This window comes from Hipposideros armiger, unplaced genomic scaffold, assembly GCF_001890085.2.
Source record: "Hipposideros armiger isolate ML-2016 unplaced genomic scaffold, ASM189008v1 scaffold_132, whole genome shotgun sequence".
NCBI classification, from domain to species: domain Eukaryota; kingdom Metazoa; phylum Chordata; class Mammalia; order Chiroptera; family Hipposideridae; genus Hipposideros; species Hipposideros armiger.
Genome location: NW_017731482.1, coordinates 2785625 through 2801917, shown reverse-complemented (window position 1 = coordinate 2801917; position 16293 = coordinate 2785625). Strand labels below are relative to the sequence as shown.

General features: G+C 49.4%; 1 protein-coding gene across 1 annotated transcript in view; it reads right to left on the bottom strand.

The window, feature by feature from the left end:
- Positions 1–15883, bottom strand: part of MOGAT2 (monoacylglycerol O-acyltransferase 2) — a 24971-nt gene extending 9088 nt beyond the window's left edge. Inside the window, exons 1-2 of the mRNA XM_019649334.1 lie at positions 15793–15883; positions 11281–11459 (exon numbers count right to left, since the gene is read on the bottom strand). Coding sequence (XP_019504879.1) covers positions 11281–11459; positions 15793–15883 — 270 coding nt within the window. The remainder of the gene's footprint in view (positions 1–11280; positions 11460–15792) is intronic.
- Between the last annotated feature and the right edge of the window lie 410 nt (positions 15884–16293).

Here is a 16293-nt window from a genome sequence, read left to right as displayed (position 1 = left end):
TAGAGGAAGAAAAATCTGGTAATTGGTTGCAGATCTCTTTTCTCTGCCCATTGAGTGACAATACAACAGAAGACAGAGGAGACCTCAGAAGTCATTCTCTTCCAGCCCCCTCTCCCATTTCACAGATGAGTAGGTCAAGGAGAGGGGGGTCAAATGAGAGGAGTGGTTTTGCAGCAAGAGTGTAAATCACCAGTGCCAGAGTCCGGTCTCCCCTCTCACATTGCCAGCTGTGACGTGGGGTTGGATTTGCAGGAGTCTGGGCAGGCTCTGGAGGTATGTTCAACAGAAGCCTCTAGGAAGCCTTCTCAGATCATATCACGTCCTGCTGTGCTCCCTCATGCTAGCCCTGCCTGTTGGGGCACCCCCTCCTCTGGGAAGGTGCTCAGCAGAACTCCAAGTGTTGGTCCGCGGGGACATTGTACTTGAGCTTGTGGTCTTCGAAGAGGTTGCACAGCTCCTTGATGTAGCGCTGGTGCAGCTTGTCCACCTCCTCCTGTGAGGGGTACGGTATCTTCTGCACCTTAATGGGCTTCCCCACTGCAAGACACAGAGGTACACGGTGACCCGGAGCACGGCCAGGTGCCCATTCCCATGGTCATCCCTGCAGGAAAGTGCTCTTACTGCCACCCCTTTCAACCCTATTTCAGGTTATGGATTCTGAGATGTTAGGGCAACTCCAAGATTCAGATATAAGAGCAACACCATCAGCTGGCATTGCCACATGCCAGAAAATGTGCTAGGTGCTTTACATGCACTATCTCCTTTAATCCTCTGTCCTCTGGGGATAGAACTTGTTGTTCCCATTGACGGGTGAGGCCTGAGGCTTAGAGAGGTTAAGTACCTTATTCCAAGGCCCATAGCCAGGAAGAATCAGTACCAGGTTTTAAACCCTGGGGATGTGCTCTTCACCTCCAGGCCACACGATAATTCTGGGGGTCCAAGCTGCCACTATTCGAAGTGCCTGTATTTCTGGGATGAGGCAGGCCTGCATCCCAGGGAGCTCTTCCTCCCCTTTCTCCCTCTGTGCTGGCCTGCAGTGCCCCCTTCATTCTAGGGAGGAGTCAGAAAGGCCCTAACTACCGTATTTGCCGGCGTATAAGACGACNAGACCTAATTTAATCACCTCCAGAGGCAAGGCTCCATCTTCTCCCCTTATTCCTGCCCCAGGCCTAGTGTGCTGGAATGAAAGGGAGCAGGCATGTGAGAGTTCATTTATACATCCTAGTCACATTCCCTGGGGATGCTGAGGTGCACCAGGTCCTGTGCTGGGTGCTGGGGTGGGCCTGAGGGCAGCAGGATATTGGTCTTGGTCCTCAGGGGGGGGGTCCCAGTTAACTGGGAGATAGGAGGCAATGCACCCATTAATGACCTTGGCCTTTTCACTCCCACAGCTAGCCTAAAAGAGGGATAAGTAACTCTGATTCAGGACAGTGGGAGAGCAAGGTTTAATGGTGAGTTTGGAGTGTGCTGAACTTTTGACAAAAGAGGTGACCTTTGGGGGAGAGTGACATTGACCAGGTCAAGGTCCAAGTGTATTCTGGGGAAAGGGCCTAGTGTGCTCAGGACACAGCAGGTCTGAGTGCATTCAGTGAGCAGTGATGGGAGCAGGGGGTGATGAGGTGCAGGGGAGAAGGTCTAGGAGATGAGACTGGCGAGGTCGAGAGGGTGGGTGAGAAAGGGCCTCGAATGCGAGGCTGAGGAGGAGTTTAGGCCTAGCCTGAGGCATTGGAGACCATTTCAGGGAGTTGGGTTTTGTTCGGGAGAGAGGACGCAGGTGCTGCTTGTGGGTAGGCTGGAGGGAGAGCACAGGAGGCAGGAGTATCAGTGCATAGCGTTCACTGGGACCACCCAGGGTGCTGAGTGCTATAGCAGAGGACGGGGAAGTCTGGGGGACGAAGTGAAACCCTACCTCATCCAGGAGCATTAGGGAAGGCTTCCTTGAACAGGTGAAACCGGTATTGAAGGATGAGTAGGAGTTACCCAGACAAAAGGGGAGGTGGAATGGGGGAGATGGCCTTATAGGCAGAGGAAACAGCGTGGGCAAAGCCCAGAGGTGAGAGAGGGAGAATGGCCGATACACGGAAGTGCAAATGGTTCAGTGTGACAGGAGGAAGTAGACAGCTGAGGAAGGAGGCAAGATGAGGATGGGAGGATTGGGTCAGATGGTGGAGAGCGGTGAAGGGCAAGCTAAGAAGCTTAGGCTTTGAGGGGGACATCTTCCGTTTTCCAGTGACCCCTCCAGATCCACTCTCCATCCATGTCCACCCAGCTCCTTCCTAGAAGACTTACCTGTGTAGACTGCAACCACAGGTCCTCAGGCCCTCTAGCCTTCTATTGGGTTCAGGCAATAGCGAGCCCTGGCAGGAGATGGAGGGAGGAGAGGGAGGTGGGCGTGCTCACCTGGCTCCTTCTCTGCAACGATGGCCCCTGCCCACGACTCTCCTGGTTCAGGTAACTGCTGCCTCCATTTGTCCTTCCAGGCCTTGGGGTGGTAGCAGTACTCTGCCCACTTCCATGGCCTGGCCCTGGCTCACTGCACCATTCTGAGTGCTTTCCCATGCCTCGCACATACTTCAGAAAATGGTTCCTTTACTAACCCCTCCTCATATTCTCCTCATTTCAGTANAGCTTTCTGGAGAAGGTGGTGTCTGAAATGACTCAAAAGACCACAAGGAGTTGGATGTGGGTAGAAGGCAGTAGGGTAAAAGGCAGTTTAGACAGAGGGAATAGCTTGTGCAAAATTCTGGCTCTAGGGGAAGCAAGGTGCCCTAGGGATTGGAAGAAGTTCAGAAGGCTGGAAGAGGCTAAGAAGTAGCTTGGAAGAAAGGCAGGAACCACACTGTGAAGGGCTGTAGGCCAACCAAGGAGCAGGGGACAACCAGAGGGCACAGTGAAACCACTGGGAGTTTTCATCAGAGGAGTGATTTTGTCAGACCTACCCTGGCAAGATTCTCCTGGCTCCAAGTTACAGGGCAGGCCTGCAGAGAGCTTAGGACAGATCTGAGAGGGAACATGGGGTAACTGATTAAATGGCAGCTAAAAGAGGCTTTGCAGGCCAAGAGGCAAACTGAGGCTATTAGGTAGGTACTTGTATAACAAGAGAGGAAACAAATTTCCACAGAATTTTAACTAACAAAATTCAAAGCAAATAATTGGGTATAATTTGTTTTTTTAATTTTTATTGGGGAACAGTGTGTTTTTCCAGGACCCATCAGCTCCAAGTCAAGTAGTTGTCTTCAATCTAGTTGTGGAAGGCACAGCTCTTTGGCCCATGTGGGAATCGAACCAGCAACCTTGGTGTTATGAGCCTGCGCTTTAACCACCTGAGCTAACAGGCCACTCCTTGAGTGTAACATTTTGTAATACAGGTCTGTTAATGAGAAGACTGGAAGGTTTTGGAGGATGACATTTTACTTAACTGGGGCTCAAAGTTAGTGTTCCCTACCATCACATTGATTGCAAATGTTCACCTGTAAAAATCATTCTCAGTTCACAGGTCATTCAAACACAGGCTGAGCCCTGGTCTAGACTAATGGGGCCCTGGGTGGAAGCAAGTGAGAAGCAGAGGAGGTTTCCTCTCTCCTCCTCAGCCCCACAAACCACAATGACTGGACTTCCACCATCACTGCTTCCAGAGGGCTCTAGTTTAAATGTACCCTTGCTACTAGGAGAACCCGAACAAGATCATTTAGCCAATAGGAAGACACCAAGAATATGAACATCTTTAATCATAACATCGCAGTGCAAGAGGGACTTCTCCAGGCCTCTCTCAGAGCAGGACTAATATACATGTGTTTCTTGGAATCATACCATATCCCAGATAGAGAAAGTGACTTGCTTGAGGTCACACTGTAAGTTGCTGACAGAGCTGGGATTTGTACCAAAGTCTCAGGGTTCCCAGCTGCGGTTCCTTTCCCTACCACTGCCCTCACCATGGACCCTTGCTAATTTGGAAGGGAGGAGCACGTGGGGAAAGAGTAGTGTCAGGACTTATCTGTCTAGGACAAAACCTTCTTCAGGCTCCTGCCTTCCCCAATTAGAAGTCCTTAACTGGAGGCAGATCAGGCAAACTCATTTATGTACATTTGCATATATAATTTCAAGTTGAGGAAACTGAGGCTCAGAGAGAATGAATAACTTGCTTGGCATCTGTAATAAGCTAAAGTATGGCCCCTAAAGAGATATCCACCTCATAGTTCCTAGAACCTGTGAGTGTTACGTTATATGCAAAAAGGAGGTCTTTGCAGTTGTGATTAAATTAAGGATTTTTTAAAAAGAGAGTTTTTTGTTGTTGTTGTTTTTTAAAGATTTCTTATTGGGGGGAATTGAGGGAGGGGAATAGCGCTGGGGAATCGGGGGAAGGGGAACAAACAAGTTGCTATCCTTTTGTTCTTCAGTCTAGTTGTGGAGGACGTTGCTTCACTGGCCCATGTTGGTGATCATTGCGCTCTTCCCGGCTGAGACAGATCGGTCGCCGGCCTCCGGATGGCCGCTCACAGCGGCTCTTGGCAGCTCCCACTGGCTGCCGACCACTCACGCTGGCTGCTGGTCACACACGGTAGCTTATGGCAGCCCACTNTGAAACCTATGTAACTTTACTAACAATTGTCACCCCAATAAACTTTAACTAAAAAAAAATTGTTTTGAAGTCTCCAACCATAATTGTGGATTTATCTACTTTTTCTTTTAATTCTATCAGGTTTTGCTTCATGTATTTTGAAGATCTCTTTTTTGGCTCTGTATATTTAGAATTATTATGTCTCCTTGATAAATTGGCCCCTTGGTCATTTTATAATATCCATCTCTATTCCTGTAATATTTCTTGTTCTGAAATCTACTTTGTCTGATATGAATATAGCCACTCTAACTTTCTCTTGATTAGTGTTTGGTTAACGTTTGCATGATGTAACTTTTTCCACCCCTATTAACCTATGTTTTTATATTTAAAGTGAGCTTCTTATAGATAACATATAGCTGGGTCTTTTTTTTAAATCCAGTTTAACACTCTCTGCCTTTTAATTGGGTGTTTAGATCTTTTCACCATTAATATAATTATTGATATTGTTGGATTTAAATCTACCACCTTGCTAATTATTTTCTATATTTGCTGTCTGCTGTAATATACTTTTTCTTTTTGTATGACTTTTGGGGATTAATTTAGTATTTTATTATGATTTCATTTTCTTCTACCACTAGGTTATTGATTATACCTCTTTTAAATTTTTTTGGTGGTTGATCTAGTGTTTACAATACATTTTAAACTTATCAGAGTCTACCTTTGAATAATAATGTACTATTTCATGTACAGGGTAAGAACCTTACAAAAGTATTTTTCCATTTCCTCACCCCTATCCTTTGTGTTATTTTGGGGTTACATTTTCTTCTACAGATGTTATAAACTCTATGATACATTATTACTATTTTTGCTTTGGACAGTCAATTATCTTTTTAAGTGTTCACAAAGCACTTTAATCATCAAAGTTCACTCTTGACATTCATGATCTAAGTTAGCTATGACAAGGGCCGCTTGGGGTATGCATGTCAGGGATTGTTGGTCCCCATTTGACGGTTAGCAGAGTGAGATCCAAAAAGGGGAGGGGATTAGTCCAAGGTTACCCAGTGAGGTCAGAGTAGACCTGGGCTGGAACTCAGGATCCAGTACTCTTACACAAACTCCACGAAGTGCCTGCTCCCCTGCATTTCTGCAGCAGAGTGTGCCTCTCTCTGTGGGAGGGGGAGTAGGATCTGGTGAAGCAGAGGCCTGGGAAAGGAAAGCCTGGATGGCTGGTGGTTGGAGCCATGCACCAAACATGAGCACCTCTTGGGGGAGAGGGTGTCCTCCATCACTATTTCCTGGCCCCATGAGTTGACTGGGTAAGGAGAATTTTTTTGAATGAAGAAATGAAAAAAATTCTCTTCCATTTTTGTTCAGGTTTATTGAATCCTAAACCTTCAGAGCCATGATGAGCCTTGAGTTCCTCCTGTGTTTCAGGCCTAGCACAATGTCAGGCACATAGGAAACCACTAGTAAATATTTATTAAAGGGATCATACCACCAAACCCAATTCTTGCACAGATTAAAAAAAAAAAAGACAAGAGGGTTAGGGGAGATGGGGAGTTATTATTTAATAGATACAGAGTTTCGGTTTTGCAAAATGGAAAGAGTTCTGGAGATGGATGGTAATGATAATGGATGCAACAATGTGAAGGTACTTAATGCTACCAAACTGTGCACTTTAATTATACATTTTGTTACTTCTATTTTACCATCATTTAAAAAATTTGAGAAGAAATCTGACCAAATGAATACATTTTCTAACCAGAAGAAACGTTAAGCTTGCATTATTTCTATCCAAATGGAAAGGACTCGGGTTGGGCTGTGCCCTTCAGTGGGCCCTGTCAGAAATACAAGCACACAACCATCCCCATCTGGGTTAGCCCACCTGCCCTGAGGGTACCCAGCCCTGGCCTGGCACTCCTAGGGAATCTGTTTCTTTTTTTTTTTTAAGCCAGAGGAGGACTTAGAGACAGGGCAGTGTCTCCTTTGTGAGATGTCCTCTGGCTTTTACAAAGCATGGAAGTTGTATCACGTCAGCGAGGCCACAGGGCCCAGCCAGTTACACAACCTTGGATGGTACATAACAGGAGCAAAAATAGTCACCTGCTCCTCAGAGTTCACTGTGTGCCCGGGACCTGCCAAGTGCTCTGCGTGCATTATCCCGCTTAATCCTCCAAACAAGCCTTGTGGTCAGCCATGTAGTCATCAACTTTAAGAAATTAGGAAGTGAAGGCGCAGGTGGGTACGCAGCTGATTTGTTCATTCAGAGAGTGCTACGCAGTAGGAAGTGGGTTTGAGATTTGAGCCTTTGTGCTCTGAACGCCATGCTTCACTGTGCCCCATTGCAAGCCTTCCACAGATGGGGAAATGGAGTCCCTCAGAGTGTCACTTGACTTCCTTCAAGATACTTAGCCAGGCTGTGGTGGAGTTGCCGTGGGGATCCAGGTCTCTGAGTTCCCAGAAGGATGCCTTTTCCGCCATAGGAGGCCTCATCTGAGAAAGAGAAGGTGTAATCTTTGTCAGCAGTAGCCCCATCTGCCTCCTAGTTCTGTACCCTTGAAGGCAGCATGGTGAAGGGAATTAGCTGAGCAGTTCTTGCCGCACTAACCCCCACCTTGCAAGGTCTCTCTTTCCCTGCTTTCTGACTCTGATGACTTCATTTCCTAAAGAGAAATGATGGTTTAAGGGGGCTCCCAGGAAAGGGGGATCCAAGCAGGCTCAAGAAACCTTCCTAACCCAGGGCTGTTGGGGGTGTTGCAGAGAGGGCCTCAGGCCTACAGCGGAGGTGGGGAATATGGTGGCAGGTAGGGCTACAAAGACTAAGGGTAGGAGTACAGCTTGCCAAATGGGGAGTCTCTGTAGGCACAGGTCTTCTCTCTGGGCCTCAATACCCTCTTTGTTCAGCAGAGCTGTTGGGGAAGTAGTTTCTAAGCCCATCTCCCTGTTTTAGGTCGGGTTTCCTAGAAGCAAGCCCTGTGATGAGGAGCCTTGTGAGACTGATTTATTGAGGAAATGCCTGCAGGAGAACTGGAGAGGGAGTTGGAGCAGCCGGGCAAGGAAAGGGAAGAAACTAAGCAGAGTGTGATCCTGACCAGGGGCAGCTCCAGCCAGATCCCACAGGGTAGCCCTGGCCTGAAAATGATGCCCAGAGTTTGTTTCAGCTTAGGGCAAGGCAGCTGGGCTTTCCCCATTAGTGTTAACTAAGGGTCACCTAAGATGGGGTAAGGTAGGAGGGGGGAGATGTAAACTCTCAGGTGTTTATTGTACTGTACACATGGGGGAAAGTTCTTCAGCAGCCCCAGTCAAGCCAGGAGAGTTGCAGGTGGTTTGAGGAAAAGTTGACAGAAGCGCGGAATGGGGTCCACAGCAATGATCAAAGGTAATCTGGTGGAGCACTGGCAATGTCCCCTGCACACCCTCAGGATTCATCCAAATATTTCAGGAGTTTCCCAACAGCACTGCCTCAATGGGAGAAGGGGTGAGGGCACCAATAGATGGGGAGTCTGAAGCCTATGGGAGATTTGGAGCAAGAATGGAGGAGACACCATCAGGGGAACCCCAAAGAACCAGACGTTATGGTTTGGGAGGGCTACAGAGGCTTAACTCTCCTCCACCCTCTCAATTCCTGCCACAGAGCCATGCACGCTCAGATACAAGGGGTGCAGGAACACCCTTATGTGAATATGCATGCACACAGGTGTGCACACACAGACTCATGCACAAGCATGTACATACTTTCACACAAGCCCATATACATATTCAGATACTCCTGCAGAAACATAGCCGTACACATGCATGCTTACTTGCACACACATGTTCCTGGGCTCACGCCAGAAGCAGTGGAAAAGTCGGGGGAAGGGCAGGCAGGGTCCAGGGCCAGGCCAGTTACAGCTGACTACTGAGGATTGACCTTTGGCTGGAATGGCCCACCTCATGCCAGTTCCAGAGCTCAGGCTCGTGTCTGTCTGGGATTGCTTGTGGAGGACTGATAACGGTGTATGGAAGCTCAGCTGCTACTGCCTCCACCCCTCCATGTCCCCGAAGTTTCCATTCCCACCTTTGACCAGGCCTTAGTCCATCAGTAGGCCAGGGGCCCCCTATCTTCATTGCACAGATGAAGATCTGCAATCCAGGGAAGGAAATGAACTGGGGCTCCTGACAGGTAGTCCCATCCCTGGCCTCTGATAGTTTTGACCTTTCTTCTTTCCAAATGACAGGAACCAGCAGGAGTATTGTCATTGGGAAGCAAGGGACATCAGTGCAGAATCAAACTGACTCCACCTCTGAGGGGCTCCCAGTCTGGTTGAGGTCACAGGCATTTAAAATGTGTGATCAGGGCTGGCCGAGTGGCGCATTGGTTAAGAGTTGGCTTGGGACGCCAGCTCTGAGCAGCAGGGCCCTGGTTCGGATCCCACATGTGGGCCAGTGATGCTGCGCCCTCTACAGCTAAGATGGNAGGCTACAGGTCGCTCTTTCCCATGGAAACTCTTCCTTCCTGGCACAGGAGAGGTAGCCCTGGCTTGGGAAAAGGAGAGGGAGGAAGGGAATTCAGAATCTCGAGCTCAGAGGTCCAGGGTGGAGATGAGGGACTCGACCCATGACACACCCAAGGCTCCTTTCAGGACCCAGCAAGCCCTGCTTGTCTTTGATGATAAGACCCTGGGAGGACACACTGCAGAGGAAGCCGATGTAGCGGATGAAGAGAACCACCCCCCACCCGAGCCCCTTAGGTTATATCAGCACTGCCCACTCACTCTGCCTTTCAACATCTATCACCCCCCCTGAGCATGAAAGCCTCTGCCAGTCAACTTCCTGCTTTCTGCCCAGTCGCTGCCCTGCTGCCCTGCCCTGCCTCGTCCCACCTTTTGCCCTTTGCCCAGAAGGCCCTGTTCGTTGGGGTGCTAGGGACTCCTGCACCCCAGTTGCTGCCCAGCCTTTGCTAGTCTTTGCTGAGTCCCAGGACTCTCAGAATGTAGCAGGCAGGAGCCCTGACTTCGCAGCTGAGTGCCCATGACTCAGGTGCGTTATTTAACCTCTGTGAACCTGTTTCCTCCACTCCCTCCCCATTTACCAGCTGGGGACCTAACTCACAGAGGGACAGGAAGAGGTGGAGCTCCCCGATGGAGTAGAAGAAGTCATGCAGGTGTGAAGGTCAGAGCAGCAGGGCTCTGGGCTATCAGAGTCTTCCCCAGATCTGAATCCATGCCCTAGTCTCCCCACAGTCCCCACTGACTCAGTAAAATAATTCTAGTTACGAGTTTACTGAGAACCTACAAGGTGCTTTAGCTGCTGTCTCATTGAATCCACACAACCCAGTGATGTAAGTGGCATCATCTCTACTTTACATATGGGAAAACTGAGGCTCAGAGAAGACTGTGTAATTCACCCAAGGTCACACAGCTGGTATGTGGCAGAACTGGTATTAGAACCTAGTCTGTCTAGCTGGAGGCCACATTCCATACCTTTTGTTCTCTCCTGTTTCCAGAGGAGGGCTAACTGTTCCTGCCTGGCACCTACACAAGCCAAGGCCTGAGCAGGGACGGAGGGCTATGGCCAGAGCTGTGACCTGGTGTCAGAAAATGCTGCCGTGCAGGACACCTCCCTGACCCTCCCACCCATACCTAGGATTATCTCTTAGTTTCTCCACAGCCGTGCAGGCATCACTAGGGACTTTGTGCCCCACCAGCCCAGCCACCTTCTAGCACTGAGGTCTCTTAATTTAAGTCAGAGGGACTCAGGTGAGCAGCTGCCCACCGAAGACAGAACTCTAGCTTCCACAGCCCTCGAACGGGGCGCTCACTTTTTTGTGATGGCTCCTTTCCTTGAGGGAAGGCTGCGACTGTGAGAAGGTCTTCCTTCACAAGGAGCTGGGGCCTGTCTCCTGTGACCCTCCCAGGACCCCTACCTGCTTTCCCCATCCTATTCCATCTGGCCAATAAACCATCCCTGCCCAGCTACTTACATCAAGGATTTAGTCTGCCTGGAGCTCAGTAAAGGAACTGAAGGGTCTATTGACTCAAATCCAGGGGTCTGCTTCACTCAGGACCTATCTTTGGGTCCAAGGTCAATTGTCCACAATAACCATAGGTGCCCTGAGTCACAGAGTCAGAGATTCAAAGGTACTCAGAGCTGGAGGGATTAGTCTGCTTACTGGATACATGGGGAAACTGAGGTTCAGAACGGGGCAAGGCCTTGCCCAAGGACACATAGCATACCAGAGTTAGGGGCAGGAGAGAACCTGAGAACCAGTTCAGGGCTCTCTCTCTCTCTCTCCTGCCCTTTTACCCATAGTTAATGCACAAACTTTAAAACCAGTAAAAGAACTTATTGTGTGACCTTGGTCATACCTTTGTCCCTCTCTGGCTGTCAGTCTCCTCATCTGATGAAATGAGAGCTAGATGGTCTCTTAGGACCTTGAGTTTCTCTTCACCCCCAAACCTGAGGCACTGAGGGGTTTACACCTGTAAGATACATGTGTGTACCACACTATGTGTCCCACAGAGCTCCTTTAAATCCTGTACAGTCGTCAATCCCCACATCCCTGAAGACGGGAAACCATGGCCGGAGCGGAACTGGATTCTTCCCCGTGCCACATCGTGGTGGTAGCCCTGTCTTCTGCCTGCCTGTCCAGTTCTTCTCACTGCACATAGGGCTGCACTTTCCCCATGGAGACGTGGGGCACTATGGCCCTAGGCCACGCCCCAGCCAGCCTCGATACCCACCGAGACAGGGAAATAGTCCTTCATGTACTTCCATACGACACAGCGTCTTAATGCCTGGATGGGCCTGCCCCCCTGCCGTGGTGTTTCTCGGTCCAGGTACCACCAGGTCGCATACAGGACACTGAAGAACCAGAATCTTGTGAACAGGAGGCCTATGAAGACCGCAATGCAGACCTGGGCTGGGGAGGGAAGCAGGCGCTATCAGAGGTCAGAGGTGCGAGAGGACGGAGGTGAGGCTGCCCACACTGAATCCCCCCATAAGCCCAGCGCTAGCAGCACTGTCCTATCCATCGCTCAGCCCTAGGAAGAAGAGATCGGTTTCCCGAGCCTTCAAGGAACAGGAAATACAGCCAGCCCAGTGGCATACTGGGGCATGGATTTGAACGTAGGTAGACCTAACTCCAAAACTCTTTTCCCACGGCACCCAGCAGCCTTATTCACTCCCTCTGGTCTTCCCCTTACACCTCCCTCTCTCCAGTAAGGTACGGTTGACCCTTGAACAGCATGATTTTGAACTAAACTGGTCCATTTATACATGGATTTTTTTTCAATAAATATGTAGAGCACTATAAATGTATTTTCTCTTTCTTATGATTTTCTTAATAACATTTTCTTTTCTCTAGCTTGCTTTATTGTAAAAATACAGTAGATAACACACATAAGACACAAAATATGTGTTAATTGATTGTTTATGTCACCGGGAGGGCTTCTGATCAACAGTAAGCTGTCAGCAGTTAAGTTTTGAGAGAGTCAAAAATCATAATGAATCTTCGACTTCACGGGGCAGGTTGGAGGGGGGTCAGTGCCCCTAACCCCCACATCGTTCAAGGGTCAACTGTAGTCTGCATTCATCAGGTACTCAATACATGACTGGTGGACAACTTGTGCATTAACTGTTTCTCCTTTCCATATTTTGGGACCTCAGAGATACAGGAGATACTCTTTCTGCCCAACCCTCAGTCTGCCCACCCTCTGTCCCATCTTTCTGCCAGGTCCCCCGCCCTCCTCCTGCTAATGAAAGACCTTTCATGGCTGTTCTATAATTTCAAGGCACAGCCGAGCAGATCAGCCTGGCAGCCAAGCTCCGGGTGGTCTCGCCTCGCCAACATGGACACCCGCTGCTCTGGCCACAACACTAAACTGTCCAGCGTTCCTACAGCTCCCTGAGCTCTTTAAATCTCTTAGCTTTTCCTCGTGCTCTTCTCTCTGCTTGCAATGCTCTTTCCTGGTGAAGGAAGGAGGTACCCACTTCCCTTCAACACTGTACCAGAGGCCCTGGCCAGTGCCACGTGACAAGAAAAACAAACGGAATGGAAAGGAAGGAGCGAACTGTCTCTACTCACCAACACATGATTTAATGCATAGATTATCCTAAGGGATGTATAAAGAAGCTACCGGAAGTTACGTGAATCCTGCAAGGTCGTAGGACCTTGGAGAAGGACATTTACACATATATGGCTGCACGTGCATTGAGATGGAAGGACACCAGGAGATCTGGAGGAAGGAGACTGGACGCCAGGGGACAAGGGTGGCAGGGAGATTGATTTACATTTTTTAAATTTATTTTCACAATTAAAAAATTTAATGTGATAAAAATAATAATAAAGAACCCCAGCTAGGGCTCTCTCCCCTTGGGCAAATTAAAAGTCTGTGTTGACGACTCCCACTTTAAGAAAACCGGTTCTAGGGAATTCAAACAAATTGTCAATAGCGGCTACCTGGAGGGTCAGGTTTGGGGAAGTATTTTACTTTTAGAATACGTATTTTGTTTGACTGTTTTACAAGAGAATGTATTAGTTTTGCAGTCAGAAAAAAAAGGTTGGGAAAAAAACACACACAAAGAGCACTTGTACTTGACCAGAAAGGCCTCTCCCTAGCCCACCAGCCACCTCACCCTGGGCTCACCCTTCAATTCCTATTAGCAGGCAAAACCCAGCTTGTAGGTCACTTAAGAAGGGAGATACTTTTCTCTCACTCAATTCTCACAACTCTGAAAGGGAAAAATTTTAAACCGCACTTTACAAAGGTCCAGAGAAGGTATGCAAATTGGCTAAGGTCACATAGCAAGATGTGACCTGGGATTCAGTTCTATTATTTTGGCTACATCGTGCTCTCATTTATTCATTCAACAAACATTTGTCAACGCCAACTCTTCTAGGAGCTGGAGATGCAGCTGAGAACAAGACAAACTGTTTGAATGGAGCTTACTTTCCTGTGTGAGTGTGTGAGTTATAGAGGAGAGGGAAGCAAACAGGAAACAAGTAATCCATTGAGAAAGTATTTGGCCCTGGACCCTGAGTCCTGGGTGACAAGTCCTAGCTGATTTCTCCAGCCACGTCTTTGCCACTCCCCAAAGTGCCTCCTCTAACTCTGATGTGAACCAACTGTTCAATAAATGTGCAGAGTCTTTTCTCCTCCACTAGAAGCCCTTACTCTCCAGCCAGGCTTTAAATCCTGCCCTGTGGACCCCATCTCCTAAATATCTTTTGAAAGGGGCCACTTCTCTTTATGCGCTGCCGGCTTCCCTAGACCAGGGTTGGCAATCTTTTACTTAAAGGGCCAGGTTATAAATATTTTAGACTTTGCAGCTCAAGAGGCAACTTGGAGGATATTACATAGGCATGTAACCATTTAAAATGTAAAACCATTCTTACCTCATGGACTGGGCAAATACAAAAACAATCAGTGGGCTGGATTTGGCCCATAGGCCACAATTTGGTAACCCCTGATCTAGACTGTGACTGCTCCCAGCCATAGCTCTATTCCCCCACACCCCAAACACACCTTGGCTACAGCTACAGGGACCTTTAACACACAGACTGAACCTTGTCACTCCTCTACCTCCTGGGGCGCTCCTTTGCTCCCAGGATAAGGGATAAGGTGAAAACCTCCTACTCCTGGCACCCGTAAGGCCAGATCTCTTTTTTCTGCTGCCCTCCCTCTAGTCTTCCAAGCCCAGGATGACTTTGACTTCTGTGCTGCTCCTGACATTCCCCGGCTCCTGTGCCACAGGTCTGCAGGACTGGAGTGGGCATGGCCAGTCAGACACACTTCTGCTCTGAAGTGAGGTTCTTCATTCCCTGTGAGCCACAGGCCACAGCCTAACCGGCTCTCGGCCCCCAGGGCCCTTTGTCCAGGAGCCAGCATTTGCAGCCTGCACTGGGCATAGACCTCCCTTCCCATGCTTCCTTTGCAGACTCCTAGCCCACACCTCCTGCTATGCCCTCTGCCCTCTGCCCTCTGCCCCCTCTCCTCCCTCTGCCTCTTCTCCTCTCTTCCTTTTGGCAGTAGAAGGAGCTCAGGACTCCAGATCTACAATCTTGGGCATTTAAGGCACTTAGGTTCTCTGCTCATCGGTGTAATGGGGATAACCAGGGATATTCTAAATGTTTAACAACCCTTAAGATGGAGACACAGATCAACATAAGGGATGTTAGGGGCAAGGTGCTGAACAGCCTGCTTTGCTGGCAGTGAAAACTTTAGCTGAAAAATTTGGGGGGAGGTTCTGAGAAAGCACCTGCTATGGGTGTGTGTGTGTGTGTGTGTGTGTGTGTGTGTGTGTGTGTGTGATCGCTGTTGATCAGCCTGTACTGACTATGCCCATATTTTACCACCAGGATAGTGGCATCTGTGTACAGACTGAATACCAGCCCTGGGGGCAGCAATTTCTACCTGGTCTGGACAGCAGATGAAAGGAGGAATTCACATACTCCCAGTCACTCCCTCTTCCCAACCCTCAGTCCTGGGCTCTCCTCAAAAATGTTCCCTTCAGCAAAGTTGGAGTTGAGGCAAGTGTGGCCTTCCCAGCTACAATCGATGTGTTTACTCTGGAGTGGGGGGGGGGGTTAAGGGAGCCCTCCTATGTGATCCCAGCTCAGGGACCAGGACAGGGCAGAGTAAGCCCATCTTCTTCATTTCATCCCACAGCAGCCCTGTGAGGAAGGTATTGTTATTACCATTCTGCAGATGATGAAATACAGACCTGGACAGGTCAGACATGGGTCCACCAAGGTCACACAGCTGGTCAGTCGCCCAGCTGGAGTCTAACCCAGGTTTGCCTGGTACCCTGCTCACTTCTACTTTCAGCATGCACCTTCTCTCCCCATCCTGTTCTTTCCCTGTTCCCTACCCCCTCAGTTTTCTCCTCTCTGAAAGGAAGAAAGGGGGTCCATCCATCCATCCCTTCTGAACAGCCTGAGGAGCCCAGAACTTGCCCACAACTGCCTAGATCCTTCCCCACCCCGCAGGAAGCCTAAGGCAGGGGTTCTGTCCTAGTACTAGGGTAGAACACATGACCCAGGAAAGCTAGGTCACCTGCCCATAGGCAAATGTGGTGACTTCTAGCCCACCCTCCCCCCACACCAACCACACCCTCCACAGATCTCTGGCCAGGGGCTCTGAGCACAACAAAGCCCCCTTTAGGACCGATGTCTTTCAACCATCAATGCATTGTGTGCACCTCGAGTAGCAGGCGCCCATGGTCTTCCCATACCCCAGGCCAGCCCGCCTTACCCAGGGCCAAGAAGGAGAAGACCCACTGCAGGACCATGAGGGTCTGCAGCCTGCGCTCCCATGGCAGGGACAATGGCGCGAACTCCACCATGCTGGTTCTTCTGCTGGCTCCGGAGGCTTCTCTGAGCACTGCTGTGGTCAGAGGTATCCGCTGGCTTTTGCTGCTGATAGAGGTTGTGTAAGCATTTGTGGGTGGAGGAACAGGGTGCCCTGCCCAGCCCAGTCCCAAGGCCTCCCTGCCTCCACCCTAGCAGGGACCTGTTTCCTAGGAGAAACCTTTGAATCCACTTGCCCTGGGTCCACCTAAAGGAAGGAGGAAGAGAAGGAAGTATGTAGCTCTTATCCAGGACTGTGGCTTTCTCAGGCAATGCCTTATCTGGAGGATTCCCTTTCTCTGATCAGATCTTGCCCTTCGCTCAGCAGCAGGTGAAGCCCCACGTACAACACAACCGTGTCTTCTTCCCACCTACCCAATGACTTGGCTCTGATAATTGTCTCCTC